General features: G+C 37.1%; 1 protein-coding gene across 1 annotated transcript in view; it reads left to right on the forward strand.

Annotated features, from left to right (window-relative positions):
* The window catches only part of msraa (methionine sulfoxide reductase Aa), a 73,220-nt gene that overhangs the window by 27,601 nt on the left and 32,395 nt on the right, over nucleotides 1-13,224 (forward strand). Inside the window, exons 2-3 of the mRNA XM_084090700.1 lie at nucleotides 10,401-10,469; nucleotides 12,146-12,265. Of these exons, the coding sequence (XP_083946826.1) occupies nucleotides 10,401-10,469; nucleotides 12,146-12,265 (189 nt within the window). The remainder of the gene's footprint in view (nucleotides 1-10,400; nucleotides 10,470-12,145; nucleotides 12,266-13,224) is intronic.

Genomic DNA, 13,224 nt, shown 5'->3' on the forward strand with positions numbered 1-13,224 from the left:
TGACTATTTTTCCAGAAGGGCCTTTTTAATCGAAAACAAGTAATTAACTTCCTACAGCAAACCACTTTGAAGCTCTGTTCATAGACTAGAACCAAAAGATATAAGATAAGATACAAAACAGAGGGAAACAAGTGATAAGGGACTACTTAATTCAAAACCTTTTGCCATTAAAAGTGTAAATACTAAGTTAACTGTATATCAAGAGTCTTGACAGAACATGCAGATGATGAAGAACCCTGCAAAATCATGATGGAGACCATGTGTATGTGTATGAATTATGTGTATGAATTAAAAGGCTCAAGCCGTATCAAACACAGAAGAATTGAACTGGAAGAGGATCGAGTGGCTGCCATACTTAAACATGAGCGAATTAAAGCCTCCTATTCTATGACAAGGAGTATCTCCAATGCTTTCTGAAGTACCGCAGGAATGTTTCTAAGTTGTGTCTTGTTTGTCAGCTCACAGCTCATTCCGTTTCTTCTTGAGATGCTTTCTGAATGGCTTCGGTGCTAATCTGTTTACAGAAGCCTGGCTGAAGAAGAACTGTAGCCAAGCTAATTTCACCTCATTTCTCTTAGCGTTTACCTGCTGTTTGTGTTTGCCACTCACAAGTCTCCGGCGTAGCACTCTCAGATTGTAATGGCTGTTCCCTGCATCAAGGCGCTCTCACTCCGCTAAGATAATTGCTATTATGGTTCACAATAGCCTTAATGGTGCTAACGGTCGTTGTGAAGAAATGATGCAGCTGATGACGGCCACTGGGTCTGTTATTAAAAAGAAAGGAGGCTGCTCCAATCAGCCGCAGACCGCCATTAGCCTAGCATGCCCATTCATCAATGTCACTCTGAATAGAAGCAGTCAGGATGGGGGTGGAAGGGGATGTTGAGAGACTCTGGAAGGGGGAGGGGCGAGGCGAGGCACGCGCTACCCAAGTCGCCGGGTCTGTCGTCTGGCTGCGTGTGCACTCTGACTCCCAGGCCTCATGGGCCTGCTAATCTGTGGGCACGGAGGAAGCCATTGGAAGGGGGAGGAGAGGTGCACGGCTGAGATAGCATATCGCCTTGCACACACAGCACTCGCTATAGCCTGATCCCCTCTGCACAACCATTTCCAATCGCTTTTCACAGGCTCTCTTCACCACAGAATGGGGGAAAACAAAAGCGCTGAGAGCTGCACTGTCTGGTCCATTTTTACATTCTCCTTTCGACACACACACACACGTCTCCTCAAGACTGCTCTTTGAAGTTGCTTGAGCAAGCATTATTCAGTATTTCAAATCCATCCTTCATCCCAGTGCTAATTTTACAGTTGTTTTTTTTTGTCACAGTTTTTGTCTTGTGAATTCATGTCATATTCATTAAATTTAGCCTATTTTACTGTGACTGTAATAGCAAATGATAATACTTAATACAAATCTCCTATAGTATGTTCTACATTCTAAATCATGATGAATAATTTTTTTTCAGGATTCTTTGGTGATTAGAAAGTTCAAAAAGAACAGCATTAATTTGATATAGAAATAATTTGTAACATCATAAATGTCTTTATTGACACTTTTGATCAATTTAATGCAACCTTACCTTAATGAATGAAAGTATTCATTTATTTTTACTTTTTTATTTGACTGACATGACATTGTGAAGAATCAACTAGGCCTTGTGGTTGTTTTAGTATTGATTTGTACAGAAAAAAGACAATAATATTTTAAATACACAATCTGATTCTAAAAACGTATTTTCCATTAATGGTCATTCTAAATTAGATGAGTATTTTGACTAAATAATGTTTTTTTTTTTTTTTTTGCACTTGTCTAAAAGACCATCGGTGACTGGTGGTTATGATCGGAGGCTTCTTGTCGCAGACTTTGAAACATGAAAGGCAGACAAGTCTGGTTTTAAGCTTCAAAGTGTAACTGTCACGAGTCAAGCTTCTGAGCACAATAGGGATCAAAGACCTGTGTTTTTGTTAGTTTGCTATTCATGAGGGAATGCTATTGACTTATTGCGGGCAGTCCTTTCTGGCAGGATAGTTCCACTCTTGGGGCATTGCCCAAAATGTTATCTTCCTCCTTCATTAAAGTCACTGCAGAGTAATCAATGTGTCAGCCCTGAAAACATTTGTCCTGGCTCTTTTTTTGCCACTCACTCTTGCCTGTCAGAAGAACATCACTCATGCTGAAAACTCAACATGCACTTGAATCATTTTTTAATCCGTTCATTTAAATCAGATTAACCGATTCACTAAAATGATTGTTATTTTTACTTGTAAATACACATAGACTACTTATCAAAATAGCTTTTATATGACTAACATCAAATCTTTATGTTTTGGGGCTTAAGAATTATTGGTATTATAATTGACATTCTTTAGTTTACTTGGGCACAATATGATGATTTTTGAACATATAAAGAGACTTACATTTTTGTGATGATATAAAGTTAACTTAAAAAAATAAGTCAATGGAACAAACTGGAATCATATTACCAATACTTAAACTTACCCACAAATTTAAGTACACTCAAAACAACTAAGTTATTACTTCAATTCATTTTTGAGTTAGGTTAAATTCACGTGAATGAGTCACTCCAAATTATTGTGCGGTTTAAGTTATGTTAAATTACTTCTTTTATTAAGATGGGCTGTTAGGTTTTACAGTGAATGAATCAGACTTCCCCATGTGCTAAACAGGAGAAAGAACAGATTCATCTGAACTACTTTTAACCTACTGATAAATGTTGATAATTTAGTACTTTTAGTTAGTTGCACCACTGGATAAGAGCTGATAGAGTAGAGTACTAATGTCAGTGGTGTAGTCTAGTATGTAGGGGGTATAGGGCTGGCTGGGATAGATCAATGAAGACCTGAAAAAGGAAACCGAGAGCTATGAACATGGAAGTAAATGAGTGTAGCGATGCCTGCAGGATCTTCAAAGCGGGAGGGAGGGAATATTATGCTGCAAGTTTGAATTTTCAGCCAGTGGATCACTCAGTACTCAATCTATTATAGATTAATATGGCATCTCACTACTGTATCTAACAATCTGTCCAGATGAGAAGCAGATTCAGTCGACACTAGCCTAAAAAGATCATTCCTTATATCATAGAATCAGATCCCAGATTGATTCCTGCACCGTGATGGATTTTTGTGCCATGTTTCAGATCATGGAGGGTTTGAAAGATGCTATTTAAAATAATTGAGCCCCTGTTGCACAAAAAAGGGAAATTGGGAGCTGTTTAAACAGAAAGAATATAGATAGACAGACAGATACATAGAGGGATAGATAGATGTTATTACTGCGGTATTACTTTATATAGCCTATAAATGTGTGTGTATATATATACACACACATTTATAGGCTATATAAAGTAATACCGCAGTAATAACATCTATCTATCCCTCTATGTATCTGTCTGTCTATCTATATTCTATATATATATATATATATATATATATATATATATATATATATATATATAGGTATAGATATAGAGATATAGAGATATATATATATATATATATATATATATATATATATATATATATATATAGGTATATATATAGGTATAGATTAGGGATGGGACGGTATGAAAATTTTATATCACGATTATAGTGACCAAAATTATCGCGATTATCAATATTATCACGGTTTTGTTAAAACGAGATGAAAGTTTTTCAAAAAGAGTTGATGATCACACTGAAGACATTTCAAGAAGTTTAATATTTGAAAATCAACAAACAACAAATAAAACAAGCAGCTCTATGCACTTTTTAAAGCAAGATTCTATTATGTGGTATTTCCTTCCTTATAATGACGGTCGTCAATAGCAATGCATTATAACACCGCGCACATCCATTGTAACGGCCGCCTAGTGTTAAGTAGTGTTCATGACATGAATGTTGATGTGCCTTTAAGATAACTTCTTCTATGGCGTACGTTATTGTATGCATGCTGGTTTTATGTGAGCGCGCACGCACACAGTGAGAGTGAGATTGCTCGCGCAAAGAGGAAGATGACCTCTACTGCTGACCGTTGTTTATTATAATGTGTTTACTTCCACTTTGATTTGTAGCGTGTTTTAGAGTGTTTTATTTTCCCTTTTAACATTCGCTCTTCGACATGTATGTGAAGTGTGCGCTTAACTGAGAGAAAACATCTATAAAAGTCTCGTGGAACTAACAGTTCATTTGCACTGTCTTGTATCTGGGTAACGTTAGTATTCAAACTCTCTGACAGACGTTACACCATGATCACAATGGACGCGCTCTCTCGTTTCATTCAAATACAACTTGCCGTCTTGCGTCTCCGTTTTTAATTGTATTTTAAAATTAAATCAGAGTTGATTTATTGTTTACAGAGTTTGATAATATTGTTGTGATGATCATCTTGTCTGAACGATTGTTTTGTACGCTGTAATGGATTTATAAACAGGTAAGATTTAAAACATTAATCTCAATTCAATGTCCCCGTAATTATGTGCTAAAAAAATCGGTGTAATAAGTGTATAATGAATATAAATTATTATCCCTTAAATGTCACATAGTCTTGTTTGAACTTGTTCGTTCGTCTTTGGCTCAAAGCCACTTGCTGCGAACTTTTCTTTGCGGAAGCTTCACGTTTATTTCAAGTGATTGATATAAAATAGTTCAACTTAAAACAACATTTTATGCCCAATTATTTCCTAGTAGTTTTGGTATTGAGGTCAAAGTTAACTTGCCTTGCGTTCGCTATACAACAGTGGGTAATGGTCACACAAGACGACTCGGCTACTTTCTTGTGCATGTTAGAGCTGACAGGGTGACCATCCTCGATTAAGTTTCCCTCAGGATTTTTGTTAAAGCCAAAATATGACCACACCTCAGAATTGGTTCTCTTAAAAGGCAGAAAAATCTCCCGAGCACGGTCACTGCCTTCCGCAATTCCTTCTTGAATAAAAAACAACAACAACATTGCGCGCTGCGCCTGCATCAGACTGTTGCTGGCTGAACAGGATCTAAAATCGCGATAATCAAACACGGTTTTAATGATAATTAAATTTTAAACGATATTACTAACCGTCAGTGCATTTTATCGTGGTTTATAGTGAAACCGGTAATCGTCCCATCCCTAGTATAGATATAGAGATATAGATAAATAAAATAAAATAAATTTAATCTTTGTAACTTACAATTTACATTTATTTATAACTCTTGTGTTTGGTTATTTCAAACATGTGGCTAAATGAGCTTAAATTGACAGTACCAAAGGATGCTGATGATCATAAATGATGGTGACTTAAATACCGCTTAATATTTGTCTGACAGTCCAAGTTGGCTTTTCTTTAAGGAGCTCTACATATTTAATAGAATATTTATAGCTATGGTGTGCGGAGCTGAAATAGAGCAGCACTAACTCGAAGAGCGCTGCGCAGGAATGGCATTGGCTGGCAGAGAGTGCAAATGCCAGCACGGATAAAGACTTTCCTGTGATTAGCCTCATTATTCAGACAGATTTTTCGGCTTTACGAAAAGGGCTCCTAGGCATCCTAGTTATTCATCCAAAGCCCGGGCAGAACAGTCTAAGAGAGCGGAAATGTTTGCTTCAGGGGTGGGACTGTCATGGCACTGTCTTCTTTATTAGACCCCATGCCCTCTACCGTTCTCCATCCTTATAAATGTTAGATTTTAACATGTGATGTTTATGCATGAAAATGGTTTTGGGAGCCCCTCTTCTTGTGAAGAATATCATTGTTAAACGAGACGTACAAGTTGTCCCTGCCCAAACTTTCGGCCAGAAGAATGCTTGAGGTGTGCATATATGCAAAGAAAATGTAATGAACAAATTCATGCTACTGTTTCTTCTCCTAGTGTTAATTATGAGATAGTGAGAATAATTTATTTTGTCTTTTTGTCAAGAATAAGGTAATTAGGGAGTACCAAAAATATGTTTTTGTCCTAATAATTTTCTTGGCTTTGATGAATAAATGATTTAAGCACAGCTATATTCATACTTGAACTTCTTGAAAAATTAATTTTGAGAGCCAATAGATGTTATTTTTCTTTCTTGATACATTAATGAAGCCCTGCCTCTTTCAGCCAAAGCCAAAAGAGCTTCTGATCAGTAGTGATTAATAAAATGTAAAGCACTATACATATTTGAATTTCAAGGATGTTGTGGAAGGGGCGACTCACAGGACCGAGGTGGCAGGGAACACTTTGGCACATGGCACTGGATTAACTAGGGGGGTGTAGTGAAGATGCAGAGAGCGAGGGATGGATGGAGAGAATGCTTCATAATACCCCTCTCCCCTCCCCCTCGGTTGTGTCTTTCTCCCCCCAACCTCTTCGTCTGAGAGGAAAGCGTGCCACGCTTAGATTTGAGCCATTAATATTCTGTCTCGACTCATTGTCTTTGCCTGCTGACATTTACATTTAGATTGTTTATCTGACTGTGGGGGGTGTCCGACCATTAATGAATATGCTTCTGTTGTTCCAGAAAGGCGGCAATTACCGGCTCTGCGTTAAGATAATGAAAGTAGAGAGATGTGGTAGGTGGGCATTAGCCACGGCGGAGAAAAGGCCTTGGTGCGATTGTGCTTTTTTACACACTTGCAGCCAGGGATGAACTGGAGGAGCACGGCGGACTCTGTGCCGGTTTCCCTGTCATTCTGCAGTCAGATCTCTCCCGGTCTCTTGGTTAGATATAATGAGGGGTTCAGGCATAAACACACATGCTAGCTTGCAGCTTTCTTCGGCTTGCGCTTCTCTATAATGCAAGTTTAAGGCCTCACTGTCAACACTTTTCTGTCTGCATTAGGGGGGAAAAAACATCTCATTGGAAAACATTTCAGTAATATTTTAGTTGTTTATTATTAAATTCTATATATTAGAATTTTATATACATATATATATATATATATAGAGAGAGAGAGAGAGAGAGAGAGAGAGAGAGAGAGAGAGAGAGAGAGAGAGAGAGAGAGAGAGAAATATAGATATAGATATAGATACAGATTATAATATAAATTATTTATAAAAATATATATATATAAATCAAGTAATTGCATATGACAGGAAAGGTCATGTAAGTTCATATCCATTTTTTTCCAAACTATCTGCCTCGAAGCACCTGTCAATCTCAGCATCTGTGTTCTGAGGTCACACAGAGAGAGCTGAGTGCTTTGGATTCAACATGATGGAATGGGTTGAGATGTAACCATACACTGTATAAAATCCAGCTAAGGTGAGTGCTGGCCATTAGAGAGCAGGAGCGTGGTGAGAGGGTAATAGAAAGCTCTGTAGCTCAGCGAGGGTAGTGGCCGGGGCCGTGTGCACCAGCTGTGCGTAAGTCACAACTAGTCTAGTTTTGAAATAAATGGACACTTAGTTACAACTTACGCACTATTGAATATTTTTACGTTGCACCATTAAACTTAGTTGAATCGTGACTACATGTAAACTAAATATTTACATCTGATCAGGAGTGACGGTTGGAATAAAATAGCAGACTGACTGAACTGCATCAATAAGCGTTGTTTTACCGGACAGACTACAGTTATTTAGATATATGATAATGCTGACATACTCTCACTTACATTATAAGAAAGAACATTATGTAAATATATTACTATTTTGTTTGCGGCTCATCAACAAGAGCCCGTCCTAAACAGCGTGCCGCTGCATCGGTCCGTATTGTGCATGTCAAATAAAATCAGTCATAATAAATAAATGTAATTTCTTGTGTTTTTTTGTATTAGTATTTATTTATTGATCCTTATTCATTTTAAATACAGTTATTTATGCTGAGATGGCGCAGGCTGATTGAACTCAACCTCAACTCAAACTCAACCTGCTTAAAATCATTCTCTATAGGTCACAGCTGATTGGTTCCTGCTGTATCAGCCAATCATCTATTCAGCCAAGACCAAATGTATCAACATTGTTATACCCATTACCATGCCAAACATTCTGAGAGTTTTGGGATTGAATGGGATTTTTTAAATGAGCATTTTTATAAATCTCCATTGTTTTTAATTCTATTCACCTTTTCACAATGCTTCATGGGATTGTAGTTCTTTCCCTCAGTAAAGCCGTCCAGTACACAGGCTTGTACCTTATTTTTTCCAATTTAAGAAAGAAATTACAAATGGCTTGTGGCGCAACAATACCGTGGTCACTCTTCTCTCACTGAAAGGCATAAGTACAGCCACTGACCAACCCCTCAGCTCTTGCCAGTTCTTATAGTAAGACAAGCTACTTTTCAGAATGACGCACTGCAGATCAATAAGACTATTCCACTCTATGCTACACACTGCAGACCAGGCCTGAGACATATATGGTGGGTGATCTGAATGGCCTGCTTTTAACTGATTTTGAAAGCCTGTAGTGTGTGTGCAGTTTGCAGATTACCTTTATGCAAAGAACACCTATATGGCACCGCATGGAATACTGTATTTTATAATGCAGTATATGTGATTTGTCAGTTTCAATACATCATTTCAATACAATAATTTCAGTTTTCATACATTATTTGATTGGAAATTGTATTATTTATTTTTTGCATGGAAGACATAAGATTAATTTTTTAAAGAATATCTTGTCTGTATAAGGCTGTCAAGCAAAATGACAAAGAAAGCACTATACAAGTGGTCCATACTACTTTTCAATGTATAAGTTCATCTGGTTCACAATCACAATCGCTGGTTCACACCGGCTTAAATGATTTGTATGGATCATCCAATGATTTGGATGAATTGGACTGATTTGCTTCTCATATTAGTCAGCTGATACATATAGTGCAAGAGTTACATGGACCACTTTAATGATACTTTTATGGTGTTTTTGTGTCCTTTCATTCATTGTCATTATTTTGAAAAGAGCAACCAGGATATTTTTTCTACAAAAAAAGAACGAAAAAAATCTACTTTTGTGTTCCACAAAAATAAAGAAAGTTAAACAGTTTTGAAATGCCACAAGGGTGAGTAAATTATAATAGACATTTCATTTTAGAGTGGAACAATTCTTATTCTTCTAGCCGCTGTTCTCTCTTTTTACATTGATTGATATTGAATGAATAGACTACATGGAATTTTTGCTCAATTTACTATACGCTGTAAGAGAGTGTTGAGCGGTTGAAACAGATCAGCACAGAGAGTCTGAATGTAAAAGTGATTTAATGAAGTCTGTTCTAATGCTTCTCTTCAGTCCACTTACACCGATTAGATTAGAGCTGTGGCCTCCACAGAAAGCCTTTCTTTTCGCTGTATTGTTCGAGTGCCATTTTAATCTTAAAATGGAAAGGTTTACTGTCCCAAAAGAAGATTTGCACTCTGTTTCACCACCAATCGGTATATATTTTTTATCTTCATTTAACACAGCCACATTTCAGCAAGCCCCTTGTGAAACACACCACTGACCTTGCATGCAAACACATTTTATAGATATGACTTTGAAATGAAAGAAAATAGAGGCAACAATGGACGGAACATTTATTTATTTATTTATTTTTATTTAACAGAAAAAAATAGCCAATAATGAATTTTTTTCATTGATTTATTTAACAGAAAAATTGCCAATAATGGACTGAACATGTATTTATTATTTATTAAACACAAAAATGAACCAACAATGGACTGAACTTTTATTTTATTTTATTTATTTATTTATTTATTTGTTTATTTGTTTATTTATTTATTTAATAAAGGAGTCTATGTACTGAACAGACATTTATTTATTTGTTTGTTTAACTTTATTTATTTATTTTATTTAACAGAATTTTTTTAAATAATGGACTGAACATTTATTAATTAATTTATCTATTTATTTATCAATTTCCTAATTCTTTGGAGCATAATTAACTTTACATTTGAAGCTTTCCCCTAATTAAAAGTGGTTGACGTTCAGGATTAGTGTGGCCGTGAGTTACAGTGAAATGCAATGTAGGTCTGCCATCAGTCATGGCTGTATTGGCATGCCCTGCTGCCATGGCAACATACTCATACAGTACGTGCATGTAGAAGCTCCGGCATGGCTGCGCCCAGATGTTGAACTCAGTAACCTCTATTTATTCTAATCCACGCAACGGTTTTCCGTGCCTTGGCCCATCTGTATCCCTGTCACATGTTAAAACATCGCATTGACATACATTAATCCGGCCAGGTGTTGTTCCCCCTCCCCTCCTTTAACCTTCCCTATGTCCTTTCCTATCTTCCTGGTGCTCCTAAAGTAAAAGATAAAGGAATAAAGCCAAAACTTATGGGTTGAACTTAATGAGCTGCATAGGGAATAGAGCCGCTATCCTCCTGGGAGTTCCTTCCCTACAGTGAGTTGTGGTGCTTTTGCGTTGGGAAGAGCACATTATGAAGTCCTGTTGACATTGTGTTGATTTATAAGGGCATTCTCTCCATTGTTTCCCCTGTGTCCTGCAGCTAAGCACGACGTGAATGGTAACAGGACAGTGCCACCGTTCCCAGAGGGACTGCAGATGGTCTTATTCGGTAAGTGATCCGAGCTGTGAGATATGTGTGCGGAGATGTGAGTGTGTGTGTGTGTGTGCGTGATCGCGGCGTGGGGGTAGACGACCGGCGGTGGAAGGTAATTAGTCCCCTCATGCACCCCCTCATCCCCTTGAAGAAGTGCAAAACCAAAGCTGCAAAATGATGAGGAAAATAAAGGGGAGGGGTGTGCCGATTAATTGCAGACTTGCTGATTAGGATCTCTTTAATAAATGCATTTGTTCAGCCTCCCTTTTTTCTCTATTTAGGCCTCAAACTGTGTAATTCATCATGGCAGACAGGAATTAAATGGCTGTTTTATCACAGGGTCTTGAATACAAATAAAATAATATTCAAAGTATGTATGCGGCTTTTGCGAATCACAAACCCCCCGCTGAGAGCGATGAAGGGTAACTCAGGTACCTTTGACTCCATGAAAATGTGCTTTTCTTCCTGCTAGACGGCACGCACAGCGCTCACCCTCATTTATCGAACATTGACGTCCCCCATGCGAAAGCGTCATCTTATAGTCTTGGCGTTCGGGTGTCCCTCTGGGCCGGCGTAATTGAGCTCCAGATTCTAGATTCTCTATCATACGCCTTATGCTCGCTTCTCCACAGCAGCTTGTGAATCAGAGAAATCTGGTCAAGCCGACAGTCGTGTACGTTTTTTTTTTTTTTTTCCAGCAATTGAATTACTTTCCACCCGTGGGATGTTGCAGTAGATAACGATATACTAGTTACCCTCTAATTTATTTTTACTGTTATAGTATTATTTGGTAATAAATGCTTACAGCGGGTGTTAGTTTTATGGTGGTTGATATGTTTTTATTGGCCCTGAGTAAATGCGTGATGGAGGAGTCTTTAGTTTTATGGGATTGTAAATTCATAGCTAAAATATAGAGCTTTGAATAGAAAAAAAGGACCTGATTTAACACCAGTGGGAAGGTGCTAGAGGAGGCTCGTTCCCAGCAGAACACGAAAACACAAGGCAAAGAGAATTTGGTGAGGAAAAAAGACTTTTTTCCTCACCAAAAAAAGATTTCTGTTTTTGAAAGAAGCCTCTTAGGCACACCAAGGCTGCATTTATTTGATCAAAAATACAATAAAAAAAACTTTTGAATGGTAGTATACACTGAAGAATCTTAGTGACTATGTAATTTTAACGGGATAGTTCGCCCCCAAATTAAATTTTTTTTTTCATGTTTGGAAATTTTCTTATAAAGTAGTTTTTTTCTGTCAAGCTCCAAAGCCAAAAAACTTAAAAGCATCCTAAAAGTGTTATAAAAGTCATTCATATGACTCCATATGCACTAAATTCCATGTCTTTTGAAGCTGAATGATAGCTTTATTGAGGAAAGGAAAGTCATTTCGACTACTTTTCTGTTCCTTTCATGGTGGTGTTTTTTGAACAATTGAACATGGTGCTAGCAACCCAAAGTCATGTGTTTGATTTTCCATGGAATGCATGAAATGTATGTGTATAGTTTGTAAATGTATACTTTGAATGCAATTTAAAAGTGTCCATCAAATGCATAAATGTTCTCAGAATCAATATTATCTTTTTAATTTCTGGCAATAATGGAAATATGATTTTTTTGTTGTCTCAATAATGGATCCGTTATCGTCTGTGGCTATATATTAGGAATATTTATTTTTTCTTTTATGTTTTTAACACAGGTATGGGCTGTTTCTGGGGAGCGGAGAGGAAATTCTGGAAGCAAAAGGGGGTCTATTCCACTCAAGTGGGCTACTCTGGTGGTTACACCCCAAACGCGACCTATGAGGAGGTGTGCACAGGTATGTCTCTGATTACCATTTCCAAGCTGTCAATCACTTATTGTCTGTGGAACTCCAGCCACATAAAGAATGTGTGCACAATTTGAGTATCACGAATTATACATGAACTGTATTGGTGTTGAATGACTGTAAAATATCTATGAGAAATGCACTAATTGAAGAGCAGAAATCAGAATTCTGAACAGAATTTGTACTTTAATTATAGTATTGTTCTTTTTCGTAACATCTGTAAGCATCCAGATGGCTTTCATATATGCTTATACTCAAAATGATAACACATGCTCATATAGCAATAATCCAGTAACTGGCTAATACAGTAAACCAATTCAAAACAACACATGCTCATACTGTCGAGCTTTGTCCTAAAATCACCATGAAGCTTCTGCTTCAATGCAGTAATCAAGATGGGTGTTTTTGACATGGCTGGGTTTTGTAGTAGTAGTAGTAGTAGTAGTAGTAGTAGTCCCCTTCCTTATCCTAAAGGATTTGGAATTTAGAATATTAGGCTTTTCCCTCAAAAAACAAATAAATGCAGGCAAGGTGAGCATAAGAGACCTCTTTCAAAAACATGAAACAATCTTACAGACCCCAAACATTTAAACAGTTGCGTACAAAGAGCACAATTTTTTTAAATAAACACAAGATTGCTACCATTTCATTTTTTGTTACTTTGCAATTCTTTTCCAAAAAAATGCACAAATTATTATTTTTGAAAATAATTTAATGAAATTAATTCTACATTCTGAGTCTGAGTACATTGCATTTAGCAGATGATTTTCTCAGCTCAAACTTACTCTGGTAGTTTTCCTCAGCCTAGAAAAGCATGACAGGCCTGGGCTTTGATCTCCCGAGCTTTCCCTGTGTTCAGTCACAGCGATTTCCTATCGAGTGAATTTGCTTTAATGGTCTCTCACAGAGTATGCACAGCCATTCCTTACTATGAAGTTTAGACACAAACA

This window comes from Abramis brama (genome assembly GCF_963993115.1).
Source record: "Abramis brama genome assembly, chromosome: 18".
Classification (NCBI taxonomy): domain Eukaryota; kingdom Metazoa; phylum Chordata; class Actinopteri; order Cypriniformes; family Leuciscidae; genus Abramis; species Abramis brama.